Raw genomic sequence first — 27,904 nt, forward strand, 5'->3', positions numbered from 1 at the left:
GAACATATTTTTTAACTGCTTAATTTAGATGTTTTCAAGTCATTTGTGCTGGCAAATTTTGACAGTAAAACGCATTTTATGTCTCATACTATAGTATAGCCGTGCAATACAATACGTTCCACAAATAATAGTGAGCACCATACAGTAATTCAGTTTTTTATGTGCATCCCCACGTGCTCAGCCTTAGATAATCAGGAATTTACATGTGCGGTTACACCCTTCTCCAAAACTAAGGCAGTGCAGAAAAATGATCATCCAATCCAGCAAGAGGCGTTTTGTTGAACTTTTTATGTTCTGGCTGGGTATGAAAAGAACAGTTTATTTTCACTTATCATATGTGACATGCACGCTTCATCTGCAATCATTTGTTTACATTCAAGTAAATGCAAATTAACTGCAAATTAGCTGCAATTTCACTTTAATGTAACATTTGTGAGATGACATATGGAGCTTCTGACTGCAACGGCTCGCTGGACTTCATTTATCATTAGCGACGTTATAATTTGTGTTTTTCTTGACCAACAGCTTTCATCGTGCTGGTGAAAGTTCAATATCAAGGTGTGAAGATGTTTGAAACTGAGAAAATCTTGGAATGTACAATTGTTAAGCAATGTAGGTAAGTAAATGTGCTACTGCTAAGAAATGTGCTAATTAAAGCAACCATGCTTAAAGCATAAGCTGAAATTAGAAAGTCCACAGGGCTTGTTTTTAGGTTTCAAAGCTTTGCTGTTTGCGGCCAATTAGGTCAATTAGGTTTTACTTAAATATGAAAACCCCCGAAATGTCTATATTCATGCTATTGTTAAAATTACTTTTCAGTGAAAAGCAAATTCAGGTAGCAAGAACTGCAGCCCTTCAAGTCTTTGACAGACACCAGTGTGGAAGAGGACATCTTCCATGAATTGAAGGTAGTCTACTGATACTCTTCACTCTCTTTAAATGACCATAAAGAGACAGAGAGAGCAGTGCAAAATCAATCAATAAGGGCCAGCAACAGCTTTAGCATAGATGCTGATAAGCCAAAACAGCTATGTATTCATGTGTTTTTCTTCATGACTAATTTGTCCATGTAATTATTCCCTTCCATTATTTTATAGCCTTAAGTTGTCACCTGTATTACCCGCTTTTCCACTGTCGGGCCAGTGCAAACCAGGGCTAACAATGTGCCGGGGAGGGGGGTGGGGGGGCAATAGCCTTGGACCTCGAGCATGTTTTTAATCAGATTGTCCAAGACCTCCTGGAAAAACAATCTGGTGGTGAGGAAGTGCTTCAGGGAAGGAGACTAAGATCAGTCCAACAGAGGCTGTTGACAGACTTGTACAATTCCATAAGGTATAAATCACAATTTTGTTTTAATTTTCAAATTAGGATCATGGTTGTAAAAACCATAATGCAGTGGTTTTCAATCCTGGTCCTATAACCCACCTCTCTGCAAATTTTGTTTGTCTTTCTTGCCTGACACACTCAGTTCAGTTCATGAAGCTCTCTCCAAACAAGCTGATGATCTGTCAGGGGTGTTAAATAAGGACATTCAAAATGTGTAGAGTTGAAAACCACTGTCATAATGTGACACCGTCTTAGGCTACGTTCACATTGTCAGTCCAAATACGATTATTTGTGTATGCGATTGGAATCTGATCATCTACATCGTGCATCACAACTGTTCAGATCCAATTTGTGTGTCCCTTGCTGCTCTTTTCTTTTCAGGAATGACTGCATTAGTTTCTATGGCAATGACGTTGCGAAGGTAGGTATAAGCCAAAAAAAAAAAAAACGTGACATGGAGCGACTTGCAATACAGATGTTGTCTTATTTACAACATGAAAAAGTATATCCACCATGCTGAACTACTACATCTTCTGAGGCAGCAAAAATGAGCAAAATTCAGCATGTCTCCATTACATTGTACAGTTCTGCCAGACTGGCACTTTGCATAAACACAACCTTGTTTCTGCAGTGACTTTCAGAATGTTTCCTATAACAACGTTGGCCATGTTTACATGGTGTGAGAAAGTGGCATAAACCGTGAAATCCGAATAGAGCGTTCAGACTGAAACAGATTTCCAGAAAATGCGATTTAAATAGGATTTCAATCCACGTTTCATTGCATTTCTTGCGATTTTTTTGCCATTCACACTTGCTAAATGTGATCGGATTCCAATCAGATATGCACAAAAACTCGATTTGGAGTGAGTCTGAACATAGCCTAAATGTACCTTTTGGACTCTCAAAGGGATTTCACACGTTCACTTGCGTTCTATTGGCCTACAGCGCTCCGATTTTTGAAGTCACTATTTTTTGGGTGAAATATTCCTTTAATGAAGTTGTCTTGTCACAGTAATAAGCAAAGCATACCAACTGGTTTTATTTTGCACATACTGGGTTTTTATTTGTTGTTGTTTCTTTTATGATTAAAGGGTTAGTTCACCCAAAACTTAAAATCGTCCTTTACTTGCCCTCGTGTCGTTCTAAACCCGTAAGACTTTCGTTCACCTTCAAAACACAAATGAAGATATTTTAATTAACGATTTCAAACGATACACCACTGGTCACGCATTTCAAACTTCTTTTTATCCCCCAAGCGAAGAGCGAGAAAAAAATTTCACCACTGTATTTTTTTGATGCACTAAGTGAAAGTTTTGAAATCAATTTCAATTGAGATTGTTATGCATTTTTTCATTGCTTTATACAAACTTTGCAATTCTGCTACACTGGGTCTCTGAGGGTTAAACACACATGGGAAGAGGGAATGGATTATTTAGTCTTATAGCAGCTTTGACAATGGAGCAGTTTACAATTTATCATCATGCTGCTCTTTCTTGTCAAGCTTATTAAAATAAAATATAGCGAGTAAGCTTATGCTTTAAAGCGAATCACTGGAGGCAGAGTTTTTACATTTATAACAAAGCTTGCTGATAAAATCTGCACTTTGATGTAATGTGTGTCTGTTGAGCCCTTACAAAAACCGAACTGATGTTTAATAATTTTGAGGAGAAAAAAAAAAATAGCATAGCATCAAGCTGACCCCAATTTTTTCCTCATTCTTTTCCATGCGGGAAACGTGACAGGCACTTTGAATGTGCTCCTGTATCAGTCACTGATTAGGGGCTGAAAGTCTGGGTACTTGGACACTGTGGAGAATTAATCAGTCAAGTTGTTGAACGTAGAGGATGTCTGCTGGCGTGACCAGTCCTGTGGGGAATTGAGTTGGCCACCTTTGGGTCAGATGGAAACTGTCATTTATTGTCACGCTGCTCTCTAACATTACTGATGCCATCTCCCCTTTCGTAGGTCACATGACCTCCTTCTCTTTTGGAGCCTTCACGTAAAGGCCAAAGTATGCAGTAGAGTCAGAGAAAGAGAGAAGAAAAAGAAAGAGTGGAACGAATACATGAGCGATGAGAGGGAAGGTTAATCGAGAAATCAAGTTGGGAATATGGAGGAAGCGACTTACAGAATGCATGAGGAGCTTTACCATATTTTTCTTATTTTGAATTTCTGTAGAATAATTGCTCTGGGGCATTAGAGCTGGCTTCTCTCTTTTCTTTGTCATATTCATACTTCTATAATTAACCAAGACTGATTTTGTAATACAATTGTTAATTGTGCTGCCAGTGAAGCCACTTTGAATTAAAATGGGAAAAAATTAACAGGGAGCTGGTGGAGCGGTGGAGTGGGAACGCTAGTTCAATGAAAGGAAAAGAAACCGTGGAAGAGTATGAACTGTTCAGCCACAATTGAGAAAAAGAGCTGCAGTGCAGTTAAAAAAAGGTTTACATGATTTACATGAAGATAAATGAACAGAAAAATGAACAGATTAAACAAAAACGCTGATTGTGAACCCTTTGAAAATACCAAGATTTGGGATATTTAATGTGAGCTGTCATAATCATTTATTTATTTGTTATTTTTTTGATCTGTGCATTAACCCTGGAATAAATCATTTTAGAATTTATAAATATGTAACATTACTTAATGAATGACAATTAATAAAAAAAGTGGGACAAAAAGTCAGATCACATAAATAATCTGGACTATGAACCTTAAATTTTAGACTGAAAAAAGAAAATAGTAAATTGATATACAAGAAAATGAAATTAAAATAAATAAATAAAATCTGGAAATGAACCATTTCAGCTGTTTTTAATAAAATGTAAAAATACATAATGTATGGAAGCTTGTTTCTGCCACTGGATAAAAATGAAAAGGTAATAGAGACTTTTTATCTTACAATTCAGATTTTTTTTCTCTCAGAATTGCGTGATATAAACTCGCAATTGCGAATTATAAAGTCTGAATTGCGAGTTATACTGTCAGAATTGCGAGATAAACTTGCAATTACGAGTTATAGTCAGAATTGCGAGATATAAACTTGCAATAGCAAGTTATAGTCAGAATTGCATGTTATAAAGTCATGTTTATTATAAAAAGTTATAAAGAGAGAATTTCAAGATATAAACTCGCAATTAAGAAATAAAAGTCAGAATTGTGAGATAAAACGTTCCAATTATCTTTAAAATTGTTTTATTCCATGGCAGAAACAAGCTTCCATAATAATGATATGAAGAAAAAAAAAAAAAACTACCCTGCACTAATTCTATATCACTAATCACATGTAAAAAAAAAATTGTAGCATTGATCATGTGACTTCTTTGTACAGGCAGTCAGATGTTCTTGCTTCCATTGAAGCTCAAGATGCTCTTTGATCACGCTGGAGAACATGATCATCAGGTTTTACACAAACTTGTTGAGTTCAAGCAGCTGCTTGAGTGCTGCTGTCATTAAAGCAGAAGAGAGACGAACCAAATACTAAGACATTCTGAAATTCAGGTTAGTTTAAATTTTACATTCACTACAAGTTTTATGCTGATAATATAATGTGTTAAATTACGAAAGGATTCAAAGGGGAAGCATTTTTTCCATTCCCACTCCTGACCTGTGCTTCATTCTCCTTTAGCAGCCTGCGGGTACGAGCCCCTCCCGGGTCATCGGTCAGGTTGAGCATCACCACACTCTTTCTCTCCCAACCGATGAAGGAGCCATCTATCATGCCTTCTACCATGGCCAGAAAATCCTCATAGCCGTGGTGGCGTGTGGTAACCACAGAGAACGCCGTCCAATCAAACTCCTCCAGGACTTCAAAAATGACATCCAGCTGCAGGCTAGTGGAGCACAAGAACTGCAAGTAGACGGAGCCGCTCTCCTGTAAGAATAAGAAAATTTGGGACATAGTAAAACTTTCCAACATAATATTTTGCATAAAGAGGGGTACTTCTAAAAGGCCTAGAACAGGGGTGCCCAATCCTGCTCCTGCCGATCGACTGTCCTGCACAGTTCATCTCCAACCCTAATCAAACACACCTGTAGCAATCAATTAAGGTCTTCGGGTTCACTTGAAAATTAAAGACAGGCGTGTTTGATTAGGGTTGGAGATGAACTGTGCAGGACAGTCGATCGGCAGGAGCAGGATTGGGCACCTCTGGTCTAGGGCATCATAGCCAGATTCCAAATCACAGTAAAAAATTTAATCATGGTTCTTGTAATTTTCAAAAAAAATTAAGGTGATAATTAAAAATATTGTTTAAATATTTTAGGAAAATTGTGGTTCAGTGACATGTTGTATAGAAAAAATTTAGAAGAGATACATGTTCCTAATTGTTTCAAGGAAGCAGTTTTGAGGCTTGAATTGAGGAACCGATTAAGCTGATCAAATTAAGAGAAAAACACATGGCTGGAAATGGAGAGTAAATATTGAAATGAAGTGTTATTTTAAGTGTTTTTGAATAAAGGGAAACATCTGTTAATGTTTAATGTTCAGCTATGTTTGACATTTGAAAGTTTCTTGAAGTTTTGATCGTTACCATTGGGCAGAGGAGTGGGGCTTATGGTTAGGTTGTGAATAACTGCATGTATTGATACTCTAAAGCATGTTGCTTTATTCATTGAGCAATAACTTTGTTATAATGCTAGAGCAGTAACAAGTTTGTTTCTGTGCAGAGCACCATACAATCTTTTAATTATACAATAAAACTCAGTCAAATATAAACAGGTTATTTCCATTTACTCTAATTCACACACCTTTGAGCATCAACTTAAAATAAAAAATATTGAATTCATTGTGTCATAAACTAATAATTTAAGGGATTTTACATGATTTATTCAGGTAGATTCCATGAAAGAAATCAAGCCTTAACTACTCAAAAATATAATGTGTAATATTGTTGCAAGAATTTTTTTTAAGTAAATAGCAATCATTTTTAAATTTCTGTTTGTAGTTCTAGATTTCAGCATTTCTCATTCATCCGGTATTTTTCCCTTCCCTCCATTTACTCTCTGCTTCTTACTCATTCAGATCAATACAGTTATTCTTAATACCCACACAGCATGACGTAAAGGATTCATTGCTATTCATAAGCCTGTGTTTCAGCTGACATTAGTGTCCTTGGCTGCTTTGGGATTCGAAACAGTTTGTTCGGCTTCAGCTCACCTCACTGTCTTTTTTTATATACCCCGGAAGGTGACCATTCCACTGTACAATCGAGGAGATTTATGACCCTGACATAAAGCCGTATTTCTGATAGTGAAAAATAGCAACGCTTAGTCTGACACTTGCTAATGCATCATAATCATGATCAAATATATCATGAATGTGGCATGACACCTGTTTTGTGCCTGCTGGTGACACTGGCCATTAAATGAGAAGTGTGCTGCCTTTATAATTGTCTATTTTTTTAGGCAAGCTGAGCATGACCTCTGTAAATCTTTGAAGAATTATTTGTGGGCAGATGTTTTGTGTATCCTGCATTTGCTAAAACAACACATTAGAGTCAATATTTTAACCGCACCGATGCATATCAACAGCATGACCTGGCTGGAAAAAAAAAGCTTATAGCATATTAAAAACATTTATGCCTTAAGAGAAGTTTACATACAGAAATGTTAGTGTGAAGTGCTCAGCGAGAGCGAGGGGTTTGTGTCTGAACACTCTAAAACTGGTTAGTTTAAAACGCCTGCTTTATTTGCACCAAAATATAATTGTAAGTCTCAGAATATCTATTTGTTGCTTAACATCACTTTAGTTTGCACTAATTTCATTTGCTAGGGTTGCAAGTGTAATCGGTCCTACTTCAAACCCTCCGGCGTGGGAGGCGGATGCGCTAAAAAGGACGCTAAAGACCACAGCCTTTACTCTTACTGGCATTCCTTACACTAGGTTTGCACAAACAAACATCCACCGTGTCAGAGCAATTGAAGAGATATGACTATACAAGATGGAACCCATTATAATCAACAAAGCTGTCACTGCACACAGGTACAGTGGTGGAGGTATGACCCTGGTTCCCTCATCAAAAACCCAATGGGATTTTTGCATAGGCTTTTGGATAATCGCAAAAAAAAACAAGCTCTGTGATCAACAAAAGTTTATGATATTGAAGCCTAATGCAGTCACCAGAAATAAAAAAAACGTCTCGGTTACTGATGTAACCCTCGTTCCCTGAAGGAGGAAACGGGAGACGTAACGTCGACGTGACGACGTAATTGGGATCACTTCAGGGAGCCCTATCAACTTCGAGTGTCTACAGAACGAGCCAATGAACGTTGGCGTGCGTGAATCGCGTCACGCGCCCCGCCCCGCCGCGCGGGTATAAACAGGAAGCGGGCGCACGCACACATTGTTTTTCGCTGAGGAGCCGAGATTTGTGACGGCCATGCAGCGATGGTCAGCAACGGTGGCGACGGGACGTTACGTCTCCCGTTCCCTCCTTCAGGGAACGAGGGTTACATCAGTAACCGAGACGTTCCCTTTCAGTCGCTCACGTTCGACGTAACGTCGACGTGACGACGTAATTGGGATCCCATGGAAAACGCCACGGTTGCTGCCACATCCAGCGCCCTACGCAAGACTCTCAGACCCCCAACTGCTGGGGCGGAAGATCTGCGTAGAGGGAGTTCAACTGCTGTTCCATTATACCCCACACAGCGGAACTCTTGGATAACACTGGGAAAGCGTACCTCTCCAGGGGAAAGAACGCTGCGGAGCCACATCCTGCCCGAAGGGAGGTAACATGTGGAGAATACACATATGGACTGGCCGAAGGGGCAGTGCGACATATGGAATGTCACTGGGGTGGCTCCACCCGAAGGGGGAGACACACCGGACAGTGACGGCAGAGCAGACTCTGCCAAGGGAAGACACGGGCTCACCGCAGGGAACTGGTCGTGGAAGAATACACGTATGGGATCGCCGCAGGGATCACCACATATGGAACCCAGCCTAGCACAAGTTACACAAGCATACGAGCACTAGGCCTGGCGTCGGACGCTCCGCAACGTCCGACTGCCGAAGGGGTGCGGAGGAACTCACAGGGTTCGCCAATGGGGAACTCGACTGGAGTAAAAAGCCCACGTATCCGTTCCTAGGAAGGGAGTGGCGCAGCAAGCCGACACTAGAGCGGGAACTTCGGTGTTACCGGCTAGTAGAAGCGAGCACACAGGAAGAAACCGGCTCAACACGTAAGCTATAAAACCTAGCGAACGTGTTAGGTGTCGCCCAGCCCGCAGCTCTACAGATGTCTGTCAGCGAGGCGCCGTGAGCCAGCGCCCAGGAAGAAGCGACACTCCTAGTGGAGTGGGCTTTCAACCCAGGCGGGCAGGGCACGCCTTGGGCTTCGTAAGCCAAGGCGATGGCATCCACTATCCAGTGGGCCATCCTCTGCTTGGAGACAGCCTTCCCTTTCTGCTGGCCTCCGTAACAGACGAAGAGCTGATCTGAGGTCCTGAGGCTTTGCGTTCTGTCCACGTACAGACGCAGAGCGCGAACGGGACAGAGAAAAGCCAGGGCTGGGTCTGCCTCCTCCGAAGGCAGCGCTTGCAGGTTCACTACCTGGTCCCGGAAGGGAGTGGTAGGAACCTTGGGCACGTATCCGGGCCGGGGTCTCAGGATGACGTGAGAGTTATCCGGGCCGAATTCTAGGCACGATTCGTCGACCGAAAATGCATGCAGGTCCCCTACCCTCTTGATAGAGGCCAATGCAACCAGGAGTACTGTCTTACAGGACAGAATTTTTAACTCAGCTGATTGCAGAGGCTCAAAGGGTGGTCTCTGAAGTGCCGAAAGGACCAGAGACAAGTCCCAAGAGGGTATAGAGAGTGGGCGAGGAGGATTCAGTCTCCTTGCTCCCCTCAGGAACCTGACGATCAGGTCATGCTTTCCCAAAGACTTACCATCAACAGCATCGTGATGTGCGGCAATAGCGGCAACATACACTTTAAGGGTGGAGGGAGACAGCCTTCGCTCCAGCCCTTCTTGCAGGAAGGAAAGCACGGCTCTGATCGAGCAAGATCGGGGGTTCTCCTCGTGAGAGGAGCACCAGTCAACGAACAGGTTCCACTTCAACGCATAGAGGCGCCTCGTAGAGGGGGCTCTAGCGGAAGTGATGGTGTCAACTACCGCAGGGGGTAGGTCACCTAGAACCTCCGCGTCCCGTCCAGGGACCAGACATGGAGTTTCCAGAGGTCTGGACGCGGGTGCCATAAGGTGCCCCGTCTCTGAGAGAGCAGGTCTTCTCTCAGAGGAATGGGCCAGGGAGGGGCTGTCGCGAGGAGCACTAGTTCCGGGAACCAGGTCCGGTTGGGCGAATACGGCGCAACTAACAAGACCTGCTCCTCGTCCTCCCTGACTTTGCACAAGGTCTGTGCAAGAAGGCTCACTGGGGGAAACGCATACTTGCGAAGGCCCCGGGGCCAGCTGTGTGCCAGAGCATCCGTGCCGAGGGTCCCCTCGGTCAGAGAATAGAACAACTGGCAATGAGACGTGTCCGGGGCGGCAAACAGATCTACATGAGCGGTCCCGAAGCGCCTGAAAATCAGCTGGACCACCTGGGGATGGAGTCGCCATTCTCCCGGTAGCACCTGCTGCCGTGAGAGCTCGTCGGCTGCACGGTTGAGCAGGCCCGGAATGTAAATGGCACGAAGCGACCTCAGATGCTTCTGACTCCAGAGGAGGAGATGGCGGGCGAGTTGTGACATGCGGCGGGAACGTAGACCACCTTGGCGGTTGATGTACGCAACGGTCGCAGTGCTGTCCGTACGGACCAGTACGTGCTTGCCTAGTAGCAGCGTTTTGAAACGGCTCAGTGCAAGACGTACTGCTAACAACTCGAGGCAGTTGATGTGCCAATGCAGTTGAGGCCCCGTCCACAGACCTGAAGCTGCATGCCCGTTGTACGTGGCCCCCCAGCCGGTGGTAGAGGCATCCGTGGAGACCACAGAGTGCCTGGACACTTGTTCCAGGGGAACACCTGCCCGCAGGAAGGAAGGGTCCGACCACAAGCTGAGAGTTTGGCGACAGTGCGGAGTCACTTGGACCCGGCACGAGCCGCTCTGCCACGCCCATCTCGGGACTCGATCGTGGAGCCAGTGTTGGAGCGGCCTCATATGAAGCAATCCGAGCGGCGTAACCGCGGCTGCAGATGCCATATGCCCCAGGAGCCTCTGAAACAGTTTCAGTGGTGCCGCTGTTCTGCGTCTGAGCATGCTCACGCAGTTCAACACTGACTGGACACGGGCCTCGGTGAGGCGCGCTGTCATGTTGATCGAGTCCAACTCCATACCAAGAAAAGAGATCCTCTGCCCGGGGGTGAGTTTGCTCTTTTCCCAGTTGACCCGAAGCCCTATGTGGCTGAGGTGACTGAGCACCATGTCCCTGTGTTCGCACAACTGCTCTCTCGACTGGGCCAGAATAAGCCAGTCGTCGAGGTAGTTGAGGATGCGAACACCACGCTCGCACATGGGAGCAATGGCCGCCTCCGCGACTTTCGTGAAGACGCGGGGCGACAGGGCCAGCCCGAAGGGTAAGACCTTGTACTGATATGCCCGTCCCTCGAACGCAAAGCGGAGAAACGGTCTGTGTCGAGGGAGAATCGAGACATGAAAGTACGCGTCCTTCAGGTCGATCGCTGCAAACCAATCTTGGGGACGGATGCATTTGAAAATGCGTTTCTGCGTAAGCATCTTGAACGGTAGCCTGTGAAGGGACCGGTTCAGGACGCGCAGGTCCAAGATTGGTCGTAACCCACCACCTTTCTTGGGTACAATGAAGTACGGGCTGTAGAAGCCGGTCTTCATATCGGCTGGAGGGACCGGCTCGATCGCGTCCTTCGCCAGTAGGACTGCGATCTCTGCCCTGAGCACAGGGGCATTGTCCGCCAGAACACGGGTGAACAGGATGCCCTTGAAAGCAGGGGGGCGCCGGGCGAACTGAATCGCATAGCCGAGTCTGATGGTACGGATGAGCCAGCGAGACGGGCTGGGAAGCGTTAACCAGGCTCCCAGAGACCGAGCAAGCGGGACTAACGGCACCACAGACGTACCCGGGGTGGGGCAGCGCGGCGGAATGCAGGGACCCGACTCGGACGGCACAGCGGCCCGAAGTGGGGTCTGAGTGTGTGGTGCAGCACATACCTGCTTCCGTCGAAGGGCAGAGTGAGTGTGAGGAGGCGAGAGCACGTCCGGAACACAGCCACTGCTGCTCACTGGCGATGAAAGAGGGGCTCGGGAGTGACAAGGCATGGCGGCGTCGTCGACTGCCAAGCACGCCCTCTTGGGGCCCAGAGGTTTCAGAAATTGCTCTTTTTTTGAAAATGTGGGTACCACTGACCCGTGGGTCAGAGGCGGAACAAAAAGAAAAGGAAACAAAAGATTCTCCGCCCGGCCCTCCACCGGGGGAAGGAGTGGCGCCTTCGCCATCTCCTGAAGAGCAACTTGATCCATCTCCGGGCCGCCCGTCTCAGGGTCGTTTGCACCGTCGCTTGCCTCCTGGTTTGGCAGCGGCCTGGACGGGCGGGGTCGGCTTCCTACGGCTTGCTCCGCGCTGAGGCCTGGATGGTTGCTGCTGCTGCTGGGGCTTAGCGGGAGCGGAGGACGCCGCAGAAGGCCGACCTCGGCGACGAGTAGACGGAGGGTCTGCGGCCGGCGGACGGGTGGGAGCAGCAGCGGTCCGCCGGGGCAGGATGTGCCGGATGGCCTCCGTCTGCTTCTGTGCGGCCGAGAACTGTTGGGCAAAGCTCTCGACCGCGTCGCCGAACAACCCAACCTGGGAAAGAGGGGCATCCAGGAACCGATATTTATCGGTGTCCCTCATATCCGCCAGGTTGAGCCAAAGGTGGCGCTCCTGGACACCAAGGTGGACATCGCCTGACCGACAGAACGTGCGGTTTCCTTCGTCGCCCGGAGGGCGAGGTCGGTTGCCACACGGAGCTCCCGGAGGAGCTCTGGGTCAGAACCACCCTCGTTCATGTCCATGAGCGCCTGGGCCTGGTGGACCTGCAAGAGCGCCATGGCATGGAGGGCGGAAGCAGCCTGTCCACAGGCCTTGTAAGCCTTCGCCGTTAGACCGGACGAAAACCTACAGGCCTTGGACGGGAGGCGTGGATTACCCCGCCAAGAGGAAGCGGACGCCGGACACAGCTGCATCGCGACGGCCCGCTCCACCGGGGGGATATCCACATACCCCTTAGCTGCCCCGCCGTCGAGGGTGGCGAGGGGTGAGGAGCCACTAGAACGGCTTCGGGCACTATACGGTGCCTTCCACGTCCTAGAAAGCTCCTCATGCACTTCCGGAAAGAAAGGTACCGGGGCGGCGCACTGAGAACCAGCACGGCCCGCCCCGAGAAACCAATCGTCCAACCGAGAAGGTTCGGGACGTGGTGGAGGATTCCACGCAAGCCCGACCTTCTCGGCGGCCCGGGAAAGCATAGCAGTCCATTCTGGATCCGGCTCGGACAACGCTACACACCCCGAGGGGGGCAACGCAGCCGAGTCGTCATTTCCAGAGGACAGCTCCCCCTCCGATGCTGCGATCGACATCTGGTCATCAGCCGGAGCCCCAAAGGAAACGGTTGGCCGTTCCGGAGAAGGACCAAGACGTTCACTAAGGAGCCCCAATGGCGACAGCGCTTGTGAGGCGTGAGGGGCCCGCGGAGGATGACTCGACGGGGAAGCCCTCACGGTAATCCTCAGATCACCCTGGTCATGCACCGAAGTAGGTCTATTCTGCGGGGCAGAATAGACACTAGATCGGGGCATAGGCGAGGGGACTGCACCTCTCTTGAGGTAAGCCAGTCTCGATCTAAGCGCTGCGATAGTCATATTCCCGCAATGGGAACATGAACTATCCACAAAAGCTGCCTCAGCGTGTTGAATGCCCAAACACGAGAGGCAACTGCTGTGGCCATCGTCTGGCGCCAGGGAACGACGGCATCCAGAAACGCACAAGCGGAATGACATCTTGAAAAAGACGCAGGGTCACGCTTGTGTTGCTCTTTTAGTAAAAATAAAAAAGGTTGAAAAAATACTCTCTCAGTGCTGAGGCACCCAGGGGTAGCCGCGGTGTGAATAAACACACAAGGAAACGCCCACCGAACCGACACACACACACACAAACACAGAACAATAGTGCTGTGAAAACAGCAGTTTGTGAGCTGCAATGCTCGCGGCCACCGCTGATCGCGCCGTCACACCAACACTGTAGGCAGAGAGTAGATCTCTTTGAAGTCTTCAAGGGCTGAATCTCTTTGTAGACAGAAGTCTCACGAAAGCTCGGCTCCGAAGTGAAAGACAATGTGTGCGTGCGCCCGCTTCCTGTTTATACCCGCGCGGCGGGGCGGGGCGCGTGACGCGATTCACGCACGCCAACGTTCATTGGCTCGTTCTGTAGACACTCGAAGTTGATAGGGCTCCCTGAAGTGATCCCAATTACGTCGTCACGTCGACGTTACGTCGAACGTGAGCGACTGAAAGGGAACTATAAATGAACTACACCATGGGCCCATGAATTCAACCACACTGAGCTTCCGACGATTTTTAATGTTCCCGACTGCCGCTGTTGTCCCATTTAGCCACTTGTTAGCAACCATCGTTTTTAAAAGTTGTATCAGTGATTTCAGGCCCAAAAATAAATGATCACATTCATCTAATCTTTCCTAACGATCCGCTAGCTGCCCACCCCATAAGCATGCCGTCAAAAAAAACGCGTCTCTCTAGGCAGCCTAGGCTCTGAGATCTGCACACAAAAACAGTTGCTTTCACTACCACTCAAAACCAAAATAAATAGTGCTCCAACCAATCACCGACAGGGGTGGGTGTTGTGAGGTTTTGCGCTCGTGCACGGCTGCCTATGATGGCTGCACGCGAAAACCTCACAACACCCACCCCTGTCTGTGATTGGTTGGAACACTATTTATTTTGGTTTTGAGTGGTAGTGAAAGCAACTGTTTTTGTGTGCAGATCTCAGAGCCTAGGCTGCCTAGAGAGACGCGTTTTTTTGACGGCATGCTTATGGGGCGGGCAGCTAGCGGATCGTTAGGAAAGATTAGATGAATGTGATCATTTATTTTTGGGCCTGAAATCACTGATACAACTTTTAAGACACGTAACAGCTTAATAAAATCACGAGTGGGGTACTACAGAATTTTATGTCATAGAATAAAACTGGAAAGTGTCTTGAGCTTGTGTTCCATTTAACCAAAATTCCCATTTAAAAAACCCACTGACTTCAGGACGATGGAACGGAAGTGCTAAAATACTTGTTTCCGCGTTTTGACCTACAAAGTGATGTCATACCTGCACCACTATATGGAGGTGATCTCCAATGTCTAACAGAGAACATTTACACAAGGAAAACTTTGTTGTTATTTTTAATGCATTTTTTTCCATTGACATCCCTTTGTAAATATGAATATTAGCTTAGGATTTCATACACTGAATTGTATTTAATCCCATCTTTGCAGATCTATAATATAATATAATTGATATTATATATAATTGAGTCCATAGTTATATTTCCACGGTTGTACTGGCTCAGCTTCTTAAAGCCTTAAATAAATGATTATTTATGGATTTTAATAATTGACATGATGTTGAAATAGAAAGCTGACAATTTTATTTAAAATGAATGCGTCATCTATTCATGATTCCATAATTTTATGTCAGCCAAAATTTCCAATTCGAGTTTATTGGTAACCAATTTCTTTATAGACTTCTATAAATATTAAAATAACCATTTTACGATGTAAAATCAACCCAGAATTTTTCTCAAAATAAGCTACCATCTGTGCTAAATTTGTAACCTAGCAAGCTGGGTTAGGCTAAATGAGCACCCCAACTTGTCAGATGAGATTAACACAGCATGTCTTCAGACTATTATTTACCCAACAGTGTGTTTAAAAACTACAAATTTTGGCTTGTTTTAACCCAGCATTTTTTTTTTTTTTTTTAGAGTATAGACGCCTGAAATAATAATCAACTAAATGACTAACAACTTGCGGTTGAACTCACTGATAAGTTTTTCTTCATCTAGAACAGCTTTTCCATGATACAAACACTTCTTATGCAAATAAAGTCTCAATTAACTCCACAGTACTTTCCCCGTATGAATAATTTCCCCCTAGGCATTACCTTGGCAATCTGGCAGTTTTTTTTTCTTTTTCTTTTTTTTTTGTGTGTGTGTGTGTGTGTGTGTCATAATTACACTTTGACTGTTAGTATAGTCATAATGCATACCTGTAGCTGAGGAATTTTTAGCATATCTGTCAAAATTCAAGGCAATCAGCACATATTCCAACAGGCTCATTAGAATACAACCGCCTCAAACATGCAAAACAAGTGTTCATACTGTGTGACCAAAGGATAAAGCCAGGCTATTACACTGAGTCTTTCAAATAATAACCAGACAGAGGAGCCGCAAACCTGATGAGCACAAAAATGTCACGACTGCAGAGAAGCATTAACCGAGCATAAAGGCTCACCTCCGCTCTATATTTAAATGAAGACCAGCTTGTAAAAGCTGAAAGAGCTTACAGTTGTACAGTAACTTGCAACAGTGAAGCACTTAAATGGGTCAGGTTACATTTTCCACAGGACTACATTTCTACATTTCCTTCAACTTCGTATTGGAATCATCTTGATAAATTTGATGCACTGAAATTGGAGCAGTTATAGGCTATATCTTTTATTATATTTTACTGAGGGCAAGACGAAGGGAGAGTCAGATCTTGACATGCATATGAAAAATGGAAAACATACATACATTAAATTGTAATTATACATTATGATGATTTTATTTGTTTTAAATGATTTATAAGAATATGTAATAATAATAATAACCATATTTAAAATCTTGATAAATACTATCCTGACCTATAACATTGCCATAAATAGTAAATATGTATAATTATTAATATTAGTAGCAGTAGAAGTAATTTCTTTACTGCTTTTAAACTCAAATGCATATGAAATCCTGCATTTCTTTTTCATTCTTTTATGGAAGGAGAATGAGTGCCCAAGGTGTTTGTGTTTTCAAAAGACTCCCAGTACAAACAGGCTTCAGTTTCTTCTGATGCAGCAACTTTGATTCGGCAAAATAAAAATCAATCACATTGAACACTTGAAACTAGATTTGCTGCATGCATCAAATCCATTGCAAGTGGGAAGGTTTAGATTAAATTGCAACACAATATACAGTACATTAAACACACCACTAAATCAATTTCTGCTCTAAATGACCTCAGATGTAAATCTGTGCTAATGAAGTACCTTCTGTTAGCGATTACATTCTGTACATAGAGAAATGGAACAGCCTGCTCTGCATCCTCTCAGCAACCAAACCAAACACATCACATTTCTGGAAACATATAGATCAAGTCTATTGGTCAAAAATATCTAAATCAATGTTCATTTTTTCCCCCTTTAAAAATGACCTATTTAAAAGAGACAAGAGACATTTTTTTATTTTAACTCTATTGTTTTAGGAGTAGAAGTTTAGATGCATTTGTCCCAATTTCTCACTCATATCACAAATAGATAATTGAAGAGTCCAGCGATCTAAGTGGCCTGCCTTCCTTTAGGAACACTTCAACAGCTATTAATATAATGTTTTTAACATTTGCCCACTTATATTCAGAGGTCACAGCCTTTGAAATTACTGGAATCCACAATGACACATTTAGTGCTGTTGCTGGGGAGATTTGAAAGACTTCAGGATGTATTGAAGTGTTGCATGAATGTCATACATTTTATAGCATTGCATAGCTCTGCATCAGCGTCCGTATTCTGCTGGTTTCATATGCGTCGCACTAGAGTTGAACCAGAAGTTGTGCATGTGCTAAGCTTGTGCCCCTGAGACGCCAATAATCATATGTACTGCATTATGCGCCATATTGAGGTCCAGATGGACTAAGTGATGCATTTTATTTTATTTTATTCAAAAGCTTTCAAAGAATAAAATGGACCCTGGAAGGCTATGTTTACCAAAATCTGAAGAAATATGCAATTCCATGTATCTTTTTCATTGTTTTGGGGGGGAGCGAGTGCCTGAGGTGTTTGTGTTTTCAAAAGAATACCAGTATTACTTCAGTCTCTTCTGATTCCGCAGCTTTGATTCGGCTGAAATCAATCTACATTGAACACTTGAAAATGGATTTTCAGCATCAGATTTCGAAGCTCATGCAGAGGGTGCAAAAGTAGTGGCTGAAACATCTACGTTCTTCTCACACCAGAATATTTAACCACATAATGTAATTAATTACTGTCCTAATTAAACCAGTTGTGACTCCTTCGTGCCGTGCTCTGGTTGGCGGTTTGTGAAGAGGTAAAGGAAGTCTCTGGAGACGTGCTCTGCGAGACAGAGTTAACTCCATGACTCCAAACCCACGCTCACACCAATCCACAACACATGAGCCTTTCTAAATGTAGTTAATTAAAGCCCAAGCAAGCAAATGAAAAAGTAATGTAATATTTTTCCACAGGAGAGAAATATACTGGCAGAGAGGATGTCTCCTGAGAGTGAGTAAAACAACACAGGTAGCCTGAAACTTATTCGAGTTTAATTGGTCACCTTAATTATGCTGAAATCTTATTAAGTGGTACGACACGGTGAATTTTTAGTCCACCGTCACATGCGAGAGGCAGATACTGGTTGCTGCAGAATGAATAATTTAAGTAGGGATTTTTCCAAACAAGCCTAGACGGTGTTTGTTCAAAGGATGGAAAAGAAGTACGAAACAGACAGAGATTTTAAATATTGTAAATCCAGGGCATGTGAAGACAGCATGAGGCTTACGTGACAAAAGAGACCTTCAAAAGGCCTCTGACTGATTCATTTCTGAACATAATAGTTGTACCGGATGTGTTTGTGTATCACAGAGTGGGTACAAAACACTACATAGGCCTACATCACATGATTTTCAGTTGCTGATGGCACCTTACTATAAAAACAGTGTCATTTTCCTAGTTTACATTTAGATTAAAGGGGCTTTAAGCTGTTTTCTTTAGAATCCATTGAATCAAATCCTGACAATCACTTAAATGTGTCCTGAAACATCCCACCTGTCTCTGTGACAGCCCTAGGCTCTATAAACATCTGGGAGTGGCCCACACACATTTTCAGTCAATCAGAAATGCTTTCATGCATCTGACATTCTGACATGTCTTTGGAGGGAAGACACTACTTTGGAGGGCAATTTTCTCAACTTATGGTCAAATGATGGAGTATTACTTTTGCAAACCCTTGTATTTTTTCCTCTGTGCCAATACTTACATTCTATTGTGTATAGGCACCGTAGCTCAAAAAGTAATTACCATAACTTTGGTCAAATATTTTTACTATTGTACACAGGCCTCTTACACAACATTTTACTCAGTTTACTGCCCATTCAAACCCCGGCTGACCTGTATTGTTGACTAATGCGTAATACTTTGAATAATTATTTTATTCACTGTTTTGCTAAAATTAGAAGAGGCATATCTAGGAGACAGCTCAGTGCTTTTCCAGGCCGCTGAGAGCAGTGTGCACAGATAGGACAACTGAGGTCATGGCTGAAAAATGACCAAATACCATTATATCTCTGGGGAAAGTGTTATTGTGCATTCCAGGAAAAAAAAAGGATAATGAGCTTTAGTCTATTTCAATTAGACTAGGTCAGGGTTTGTCTGGCTAGTCTAGTCCAGTTAGTACCTGCTGCTAGATACAAAGAGCATCTTTGTTGATTCATGCCAATTTTTCTGCAAGCAACATATAAACAAATAAATCATATTATATAATAGAAATTTTACCCATGATAAATACGTTTTCAAAGGGCTCCTAAAAGCGTCAAATTAACTTTTATTTTCCATGTCAGAGCTCAGAATAGTCGCTAACGAATAGCTTGTGACCTGTGCATGCTCATTTACTGTCATCAGCCAATCTGTTGTCATATATAGTGTCATATTTACAGCTCTAACAGACAGCCACACCAATGGACTATTTTCACAGAATGTGATCTCACGTTTCCACAATGATTAACAATGTAAATCCATCAAGTTTTTTATATTTTCATATGTAACGCTAAAGGCTAATTTCTCAAGAATTGGAAATTACGTCACTGCGGTGTAAAATTAGTTCCACTACGGGTCTGCAACTATTACATTAGTACGCTCTTTTCTTAAATATCGCTTCTTAACTTTTCTGTTTTGCTTGTTTTCCAAGTTGCTGTTATAAAATGTACAAATAAATTAATTTGTACTTTTTTGTAGCTAGACAGCCACTCTCTGTTTCTTAATTCACTGGCTGTCATGTCACCGAAATATGTACTCATTCAGTAATATCCCTGCTCGTATCACCATATGATGAGCATTTATTTATAATATAAATATCTTATGTCTTGGTTTCGCCGTTCTGTCGGATATGTCACAACATAATATCCCGCATTCAAGCATATGTTATTACTAATCCTGACCGATTAAAATAATGAAACTAAAACTATTTATTTTCATGACCACATTGTATACAACTTACCTTAATCACAGTCTTTTCATTAATCTATAAGCAGAGCAACTATACAATGTGCAACAGCAACAATACTGCTTCTAATGGGTTTGTTAAGTCTGTGCATTATTACAGATTTTAAGATGATGGCGACTGGAGCATATGTGAGTGAAGGAGATGAAATATAATTTAAAGATGACAGAAGTGTTGCAGTTTATGATAGATATGTCCAGAAACGTATGCTTGTCCTGGGTGCAAGCGGTCCTGCTCTTATTATGAATCAGCAGATCAGGTCTGTGCGAGAACGGAGCTGCCAGCCGATGATTTCCCCAGCACATCGCGAAAAACAGTGTGATCATGTACAGTCCCACCAAACAGACACAGAGAATGATATAACCAAAGTGCCGTCATTTCGAATTAGTTCTTAAATTTAGCTCTTAATTAGAGCTTTGTAGACTCACCAAAAAAATCATCAAGACAGTTCAAACATTTTCATGGTATTTAATTCGTACAATTCTATTTAGGCTCAGCCATTGCTGTTACCGCAAAAAAACAAAAAAAAAACAAAAAAAAAAACAGCGTGGGCCAATCCAGAAGCCAAAAACCCGGAAGTATGAAATTGTACTATTTTTTACAATTTGCTATTGGTGCAAATGGGAACACAAAATTATATTTGTTGTGGTTTCAGTTCACCACTATAGAAGTTTACCTAACTATGATAACTTCTGCTTCTAAGACCCTGGAAATGTCAGTTTTGCATAATTGTACGAACACCACACCCGATTCTATTCTCTCAAATTCATAAAGAACCATTATATCTAAGAATCTTATGAATGAATCTTAACTCTTACCTGTGGCTCCCTCCCCAAACCAGCCCCTCCTCCCACAGCAATGACAGGCACTCCTGTCTGGGCCGAGACAAATTCCAGCATAGGTGCTAACGGTGCCCGGTTGGGCGGTGGTGGCTTCTCTTCCTCAAACACAAGGCCTTGTAGTGGAGTGGTAGCCAGTAACTCGCATAACTGTAGCAAGAGGCTTCCAGGACTGCTCTCGTTCACGGCCAGCCAGATCACGTTCGCGGGACCCCACGGTGTCATCACACCTTCACCCACCTGTCCTGACCAGGCCCGACTTAGAAAACCCGTCCCCGAGTTGCTGCTGCTGCTGCTTGGCCCGGCACCGGAGCCAGAGCCCGCTGAAGAGGCCCCGCCCACGCCCCCCACCCCAGCGCTCGTTTCCGGGAGGTGGGAGGAGCCAGAGTGAACCACAGCGATGTTGACTCCGCCCGAAGCCCCTCCTGAGTCCCTCTCTCTCTCCCGGGGGCGGAGCAGCAGTGGGGGGGAGGGCTGGGCCGGCCCAGTGCACGCCAGCACAGCCAATAGAAACGAAAGGGCGGGCCTCGCCGCCATAACACGGGCAGAGAGTCACTTGGGTGGGTAGCGCTTTATGCTGGAACGAGACCTAGAGGGAGAAAAGAAAGAAGGACTGTTAGAAACAATGTAACTGAACCGAGGGAAAACATGAAAGGCAAGCCATCAGCGTACAGTCCATCAACATCAATTAGGACACCACCAGACAGCAAGATACATTAACCTGGCAGAGGTAGTTAAGTCCCTGCATGGGAATTGGAGAAGAAAGCTGACACATCTCACCTCCCTGAACCTCACCATTCCCCGGGGAACGTGGGAAATCATTACCTCCTCTGCATTGATTCATGCATTAGATCCTTTAACGCAGGACAGTGTCTCGAATCTCCGCTATAAATCTGCCTGGTCGCAAAGCATCCATCTCTGCCTGGGTGGATCCAGAGCAGACAGAGTAAATAAAAGTGAAAATAAAGAAGAACAGAGGGGATAAGGGCCACCCTCTGTGCCTTTTGTTTGTGTTCCTCATTCAATGAGAGAAAAAAGCGAGAGCGCACGAGAACGAGAGAGGGAGGGAGAGACGGCGTGCTTGTGCTGATACAAATGGCAGGCCATGTAAGCGCCAGCAACACCATGAATCATTTTCAAGTCACTTTGTACGCCAGCCATCAAAACCTACCCACCCATCCCTCCGCCTTTGCAGTAGACGTGCACATACACACTCTCTTTAATTAACCTCCCACTAAACACACTTATTTATGCACAAACAACATGTACGCGAGTGCACAGACAAGCAATAGTGCGATATACTGTGTGATGTATAGCACAAACGTACCTATACTTGCACTAACGTGTATATTAAGTAATGCACTGACTCAGGGTCTGGCAGCACATTCACACACCCACATGCACACAAACGCAAATGAACATCTATCTCTCCGTCATACTGGCTACGTTTCAGAGCTGGAGCTGCTAATGTCATAGCTTTGAACCAGAAGGCACGCTGACGTCATAATTTCTTCTCATTTTCCTCCTTCTCTCTCCCCCATTAATTCTCCTTGCAGTTCTTTTGACACTGGGAAAAAGACACAGAATGGGGGATTAAGACTTGGGAAAGCAAGATCCGTTTGGGAAAGACCAATAGGCAGAGGATAGGGGGTGAAAAAAAAATGAAAGAGAAGTGGACGTTTGAATGGAAGCAAAAAGTGGAAGTGGGAAAAAAGAGAGGGTGGGTGGAAATGTAGGAGCAAAGGAGGTAAAAAGAGAAATATTTAAGAGTGAGTTCAATAACGTAAAGGACAGATGCCTATAAGGGAGTTCTGAGTAAAGGCAAAAGGGACTATCAAGAGGGTCTGCTGCATAATTCAGGACATCATTACTATGGGCCTATGGGCAAAAACTGCAGTGGCGAGTAGGGCAAAAATACTGCGGACTAAACGGAAGAACACAAACAAAATTTATTTGACTAATATGTCTAGCGCACAGTACTTCAAAGTGGACAGCAGGCTTTTAAAAAGGGCTATACGTTTCAGCTCTCATTCCATGTGTTGAAATCCAAAGTGATTGAAGACAAGAGAAGGTGACTTTTTTGTGCATCAAGCATAAAAATCCATTAAAACTATAATTCCGCTTCAAAGAAATCCAAAGTAACGGATGAAGAAGAAAACAATAACCCGTACAGTAGACCGAATCTAGATAGGAACATCTGTTCTGGATAGTTAAGTATGCTTATAAATGAAACTGTGGAGGTATAAAGCTCCTTATGTTTGATCCAAATGGGTTATTAGTAAGAAAGTGGAAAAAAGGTTCTTTAAAACACAGTAGAGTAGGAAGTCCAGCACACACCTCATTAGACTTCAAAATCATTAGACTTTCATCTAAACATGCAGTGAATTGCAAATAAAGTTACATTTTTGCGAGGTGAAAACATCTAAATTCACGAAAATAAATTATGTGCCCCACTAAAACCCAATTTTTCAGACTTTTGAAGTCCGGTTTGGTAGTTTGCGTTGACAGGTGTTTTTATTTTAATGAAGAAATACAAGGAACTGCATGCTTTCTTGTGACAATGAGGTCGAGGGTTCTTGTCATCAAGGCCAGTGGTTAAGTTTTGCTAATAGGTGTATTTAAAGTGCAAAAACGGAGGTGATTGACAAAACGGCAAGACATTTTGCCCTTAAATTCTGTGAGCTTGACTTTCTAAAGGCGAGCTTAAACAGTGAGCTGCTTTTGACGCTGGAACACTGAATTCAGCAACAATATCGACAAGAAACCAGACGGAGAAGTTCAAGCCCTTCTAAACAGAAAGGAGAAGCTTTAAGACACACCACATTGTTTCAAATTCATACATATAAAAATGTATTGGATATGAATTATGCTTTTATAAAATAATGTGCTTGAAATAAATTTGCAAAACCGAAAAAGGTGAAGCAAACGTTAATGAGCATAAACATAATTTAAAAGCTTGTTGCCACATGTTGATGACAGAAGCGGTTCGGCACATCGGGAGAAAAGTGTGAGAGCAGAACAGAGGGGAGCAGCTGAAATTGGGTATGGACTGAAGCAATCGTATAAAGTGTGAAAACACTCTAAGTCAGGCAATTTGGCCAGTCATTGCCTCTGTGAGTAGCCGTCTGGTGATTAAGACTGGGCTGATAAAACAGACGTCACAAATGTGATCCTAGGCAGGGCTGACACATAAACTGGGGAGTTTCTAAGTGAAGCCTAACACAATCAAGTCTTTCATCAAGGCACTTAATACCGTGTTGCTCTAGGGGAAACAGCTCCTGCCATTTGTGTACTAGTAGAAAGCTTCTGTTAAATGACAAGTAACCTTCAAGAAACCACACTTATGAATGAACTTGCCCACAGAGATAAAAACGGCACCAAGCAATAAATTCACAATCATTTGGTAAACATTTTGATGTTTTTTTACAATTGCAAACATTTCATTATTACATGCTTGATTTTGTGACAAAGCAGCTGCTGGAAAACAAAAAAATAACTTAATGCTGCGATCACAGAATTAAACGAGTTATACCCCAGCCTCGGAATAACCCACAGGTCTAAAATAAATCGACAACGACCCCACAACTTAACTCGTCTTATTCAAATTCTGCTATTGTTGATTAGAGAATAAAATATGTAAATGGTAGCCTATGTAGAACTCTAAATGGATAGTAAACATATTAGTAAATATTGTTGTGTGAGTTCATGCTGTCTCCCCAAGAGTCTGATGGCAATAAAGATTTAAGTTTCCATTCAGGGCTGATAAACAGAATCGACTCATTCTGGGACGAGTGACCCCATGATGAAATGAGTCAAAGAGAAAATGTCTTGAGATTTCTGTGGTGCACAGTAAAGGCAAAATACATTTTCTGCTTTGTGACCACATCTTAGCACATCACTGCTCTCCAATATGTACTGTACAGACAGTTTCTGATGCTCAAGAAGCTGAACCAATAATATTAAGCAAAGTAATCTTAAGCAAAATGAGCCAAACTAGCATTTTAACAAATGTTGTTTAATGTTAGTAATATAGACATTCATGAAAGAAGTAGCAATATGAATTGGTATCAATAGCCTACAGGTTTGCCAGTTGATTAGGCCTAGATTCCGGTTCACAAGCTCTTAATTTGGTTCGGATTCATTCGAGTAGACTATATTTCAGTAAATGTCAATTTTATTCACATATGAAAAATCATTTAGCCACTGACAATATTGGGAATAAATTGAAATGAAGATGGCATTTAATCAAATATTTAAGAATAGAATTTCAGCTAATTTGTTAGAAAAAAACAACAACACGTGTCTGAAAAACGTCTTTAAAAGTTATCTTGTGACTTCAGAAGACCAGAACATACAAGTTGTTTGAACCATCTTGATAATACCTTTATGGTGGGGCTTTTATCATTTTTGACAGCTCCAGCCCAAATTCACTTTCAATATATAGAAAAGAGTGGCAGGATATTTTTTAAAACTCACCTTCTGTGCTCCACTTGAAAAAGAAAAATCACACGGATTTGGAACGACATGAGGGTTGGTAAATAACAACAAAATTTGAGTGAACTGTCCTTTTAGTCTTTCAGAACTACAAAAAAGATAAACCGTGGAAATTGTCAAGGTAACTGAAGGGCGAAAATCAAATAAGTGCTGCTCGCTGCTCAACAAGCAAGTCCTTTTCAGCGTGGTTCAGCTTGAGGTACTAGCATACGCGGCAGTACATTTGTGGAGCTCTGTATCCGACTGAGTGACTCTGAGAAATTGACTGGCTTGGAATCTGTTCTCCTAGTCCTCATGACTTTCCAGTATGCGTATGACTTGGCATATGCTGCCAAACAGGATCTATTCACAAAGCTAACAAGAATGTATTGCTCTTATAGTCACAGGTATTCTACATCTAAAATTGCCCTATTTTCAAAACAAATTTGTGCTTCTACGGATGTCTAAGGCTAAGTACAGTGCTTTGACAAGTACTGGTTGTGCTTTTGTAATCTGTAGAGCAATAGTCGTTTTCTCCCCCTCAAAAGACTCTTTACTCCAAACCTTTGGAAAATGCTGGCTCTTCAGGACATTTTCATGTTAATAATGCACATTTAAATAACATTCTGTCCCTAAATGACATCTCTAGGATCATTCACTTTTCAGCTGCTCCCCATCCCTCCACCTCACAAGGGTTTTGCTGCAGGTACATTTACAGCAGTGCTCTTTCATCAGACTTGAATGACTGCAAAAATCTTGCAGTGTTCCTCAATGAACCCCTTTAAATATGCCGGTGTGTAGCACTGTAAGATCTGTGTGGGGAGTTTTGAGTAGCTTGCAGATTTCTTCTAACAAGTTCAAGTTGCTTTTTGGGAGAACAATGGAGGGCTGAACAGATGGTCACTTGTTCAGATCATAGGTCTGCAGTGCAGTGCTGTGCTTCCCAGAGAGAAGCACTTATCCAAAACAATTTGCCTCAAGGAGGACAATAAAGTAATTTGAACTTGAACTTGAACTCTCTCGGGGGAAAAAAAAAAGAGAAATAAAAATAAATAAATATATAAGAGATGCTAATGTGGGTATGTCATGCATCAGCTTCTGAAAAAGCCCACCATGGACCTCTTCCTTGCCATTTCCTATGTCTGGGCAGTATTGACTTCAACATCACTATCAAAGCCTCTTTTTTTGTGAAAGACCTGGATGCTGAGCAAGCCACCAGCCCTGCAGGTCTTTTTTGTTGTTTTTGCTGTAAGGGATGTGGGTAGATCACTGTCTCTGCGTCGAGCAGTGCCTGTCTTGCATGCGGTCGTCTGTGATTCTTACATGGAGATGAGCTATAGTGGAGTCTGCCGTGTCTCATATAACAGCATGAGCCCTTCATCATTCACAACTCATGGTGCAGGTTTTACAAAGACTTTTCTGGGTGGATTCAACATTTCTATTGCTTAAAAAAATACAGTAAACATCAAAACGTTTGTCATAACCTATTTATGTTATGGTAAAATGGGATATTCAACAAGAGAAAAAGTACATTTTTAGAAACAAAAATCAAAAGGGTCATAGAGGAACCATTTTTGGTACCCCAAAGAAACAATTTTCTTCCACTTTGTCACTCTTAAAAATAATGTCTCTTTATTGGCATTATGGTTCCACAAAGAACCTTAAACATCAATGAAGTAGAAAAAAAGTTCTTCACACGTAGAAAAAAATGGTTTTTCTAAGAATATTTTACTGACAGGTTCATTGGGGAATCATAAATTGTTCTTTTATGGTATTGCTATGAAACCCCTTCATGAAGGAATACTTTCCAACAAAGAAAGTTAAGTGTTTTTCTTAGTCTAGGGCAGGACTTAATTTAATCCATTGGAATTGATTGGGTTGTGAACGTGGTTGTTGCATATCAGAAAGGGTCCAGGTGGAAACGATTGAAAAATAAGAGGAATTGTCGACTTGTTTCAGAGGAGAGCAAATTATTACATCATGATGAAAGATTACAAAGACTTTTTGTTGTTGCTTGTTTCAGAGGTGGAGCAAGTTAATACATTTTGATGAAAGAACATAAAGACAAAAAAATACAGAAAATATGAATACAAAAAAAAATCTTTTGAATAATGTGCATCAGTGTAAAATATGAGCAGGAGTGTGTATTCCAAGCAAGTAAATAAGGTCAATTTTGATTTCATGTTGACTTTAACAAAGACGGATCCCACTGCCCTTTGCAACCCATTTCACAGCATATAAGCCTAGGTGTGGTTATAACACAGAGTTCAGAGTGATGTTATTGTACAATGCAATGCATGAGAAAATATCCACCCACGCCCCACGGTCACTTCAGAGGTCATGCAGTCCACCACTGACTCCCACACTCCTCCACAAAGGACAGTTTTAATGACATAATGATATGCAATACCTTGAAAACCTGCTGTTAATTACTTTGGATACTTAGCAGAGCAGAGACCCCATTCATTGAATACATTACAGCGAGCAACCTTGACGTAAGCCACCGTCCCCTCGGTCTTGCAAGTGCAAAAGAACACACACACAAGTGCTCTCCGTGCAATGCAATAACTTTCTCTGTGGAAAAGGATTCTATAGTGAGGTGTTATCTCTGGATTCACAATCAAACTGAAGCTCCCCTCCCAACAAAAAACATCCTCTTAGCAACATATTGCACAGCCTCAACCCAAAAGAAAGGCGGAGAAAAGTGAAGAAAAACAAATTAAATTCTGTCAAGATCGAACGGCTTTTCACGCCACTG

The 27,904-nt window shown here is 43.0% G+C and overlaps 1 protein-coding gene across 1 annotated transcript in view; it reads right to left on the reverse strand.

Moving 5' to 3' along the window:
* Positions 1 to 20,733, reverse strand: part of grin2da (glutamate receptor, ionotropic, N-methyl D-aspartate 2D, a) — a gene marked incomplete at both ends in the record, with an annotated part of 57,937 nt that extends 37,204 nt beyond the window's left edge. The window contains 2 exons of the mRNA XM_081376521.1: positions 4,937 to 5,203; positions 20,653 to 20,733. Of these exons, the coding sequence (XP_081232647.1) occupies positions 4,937 to 5,203; positions 20,653 to 20,733 (348 nt within the window). The remainder of the gene's footprint in view (positions 1 to 4,936; positions 5,204 to 20,652) is intronic.
* Positions 20,734 to 27,904: the final 7,171 nt, after the last annotated feature.

Source organism: Scardinius erythrophthalmus (assembly GCF_964197995.2).
Source record: "Scardinius erythrophthalmus genome assembly, chromosome: 10".
Classification (NCBI taxonomy): domain Eukaryota; kingdom Metazoa; phylum Chordata; class Actinopteri; order Cypriniformes; family Leuciscidae; genus Scardinius; species Scardinius erythrophthalmus.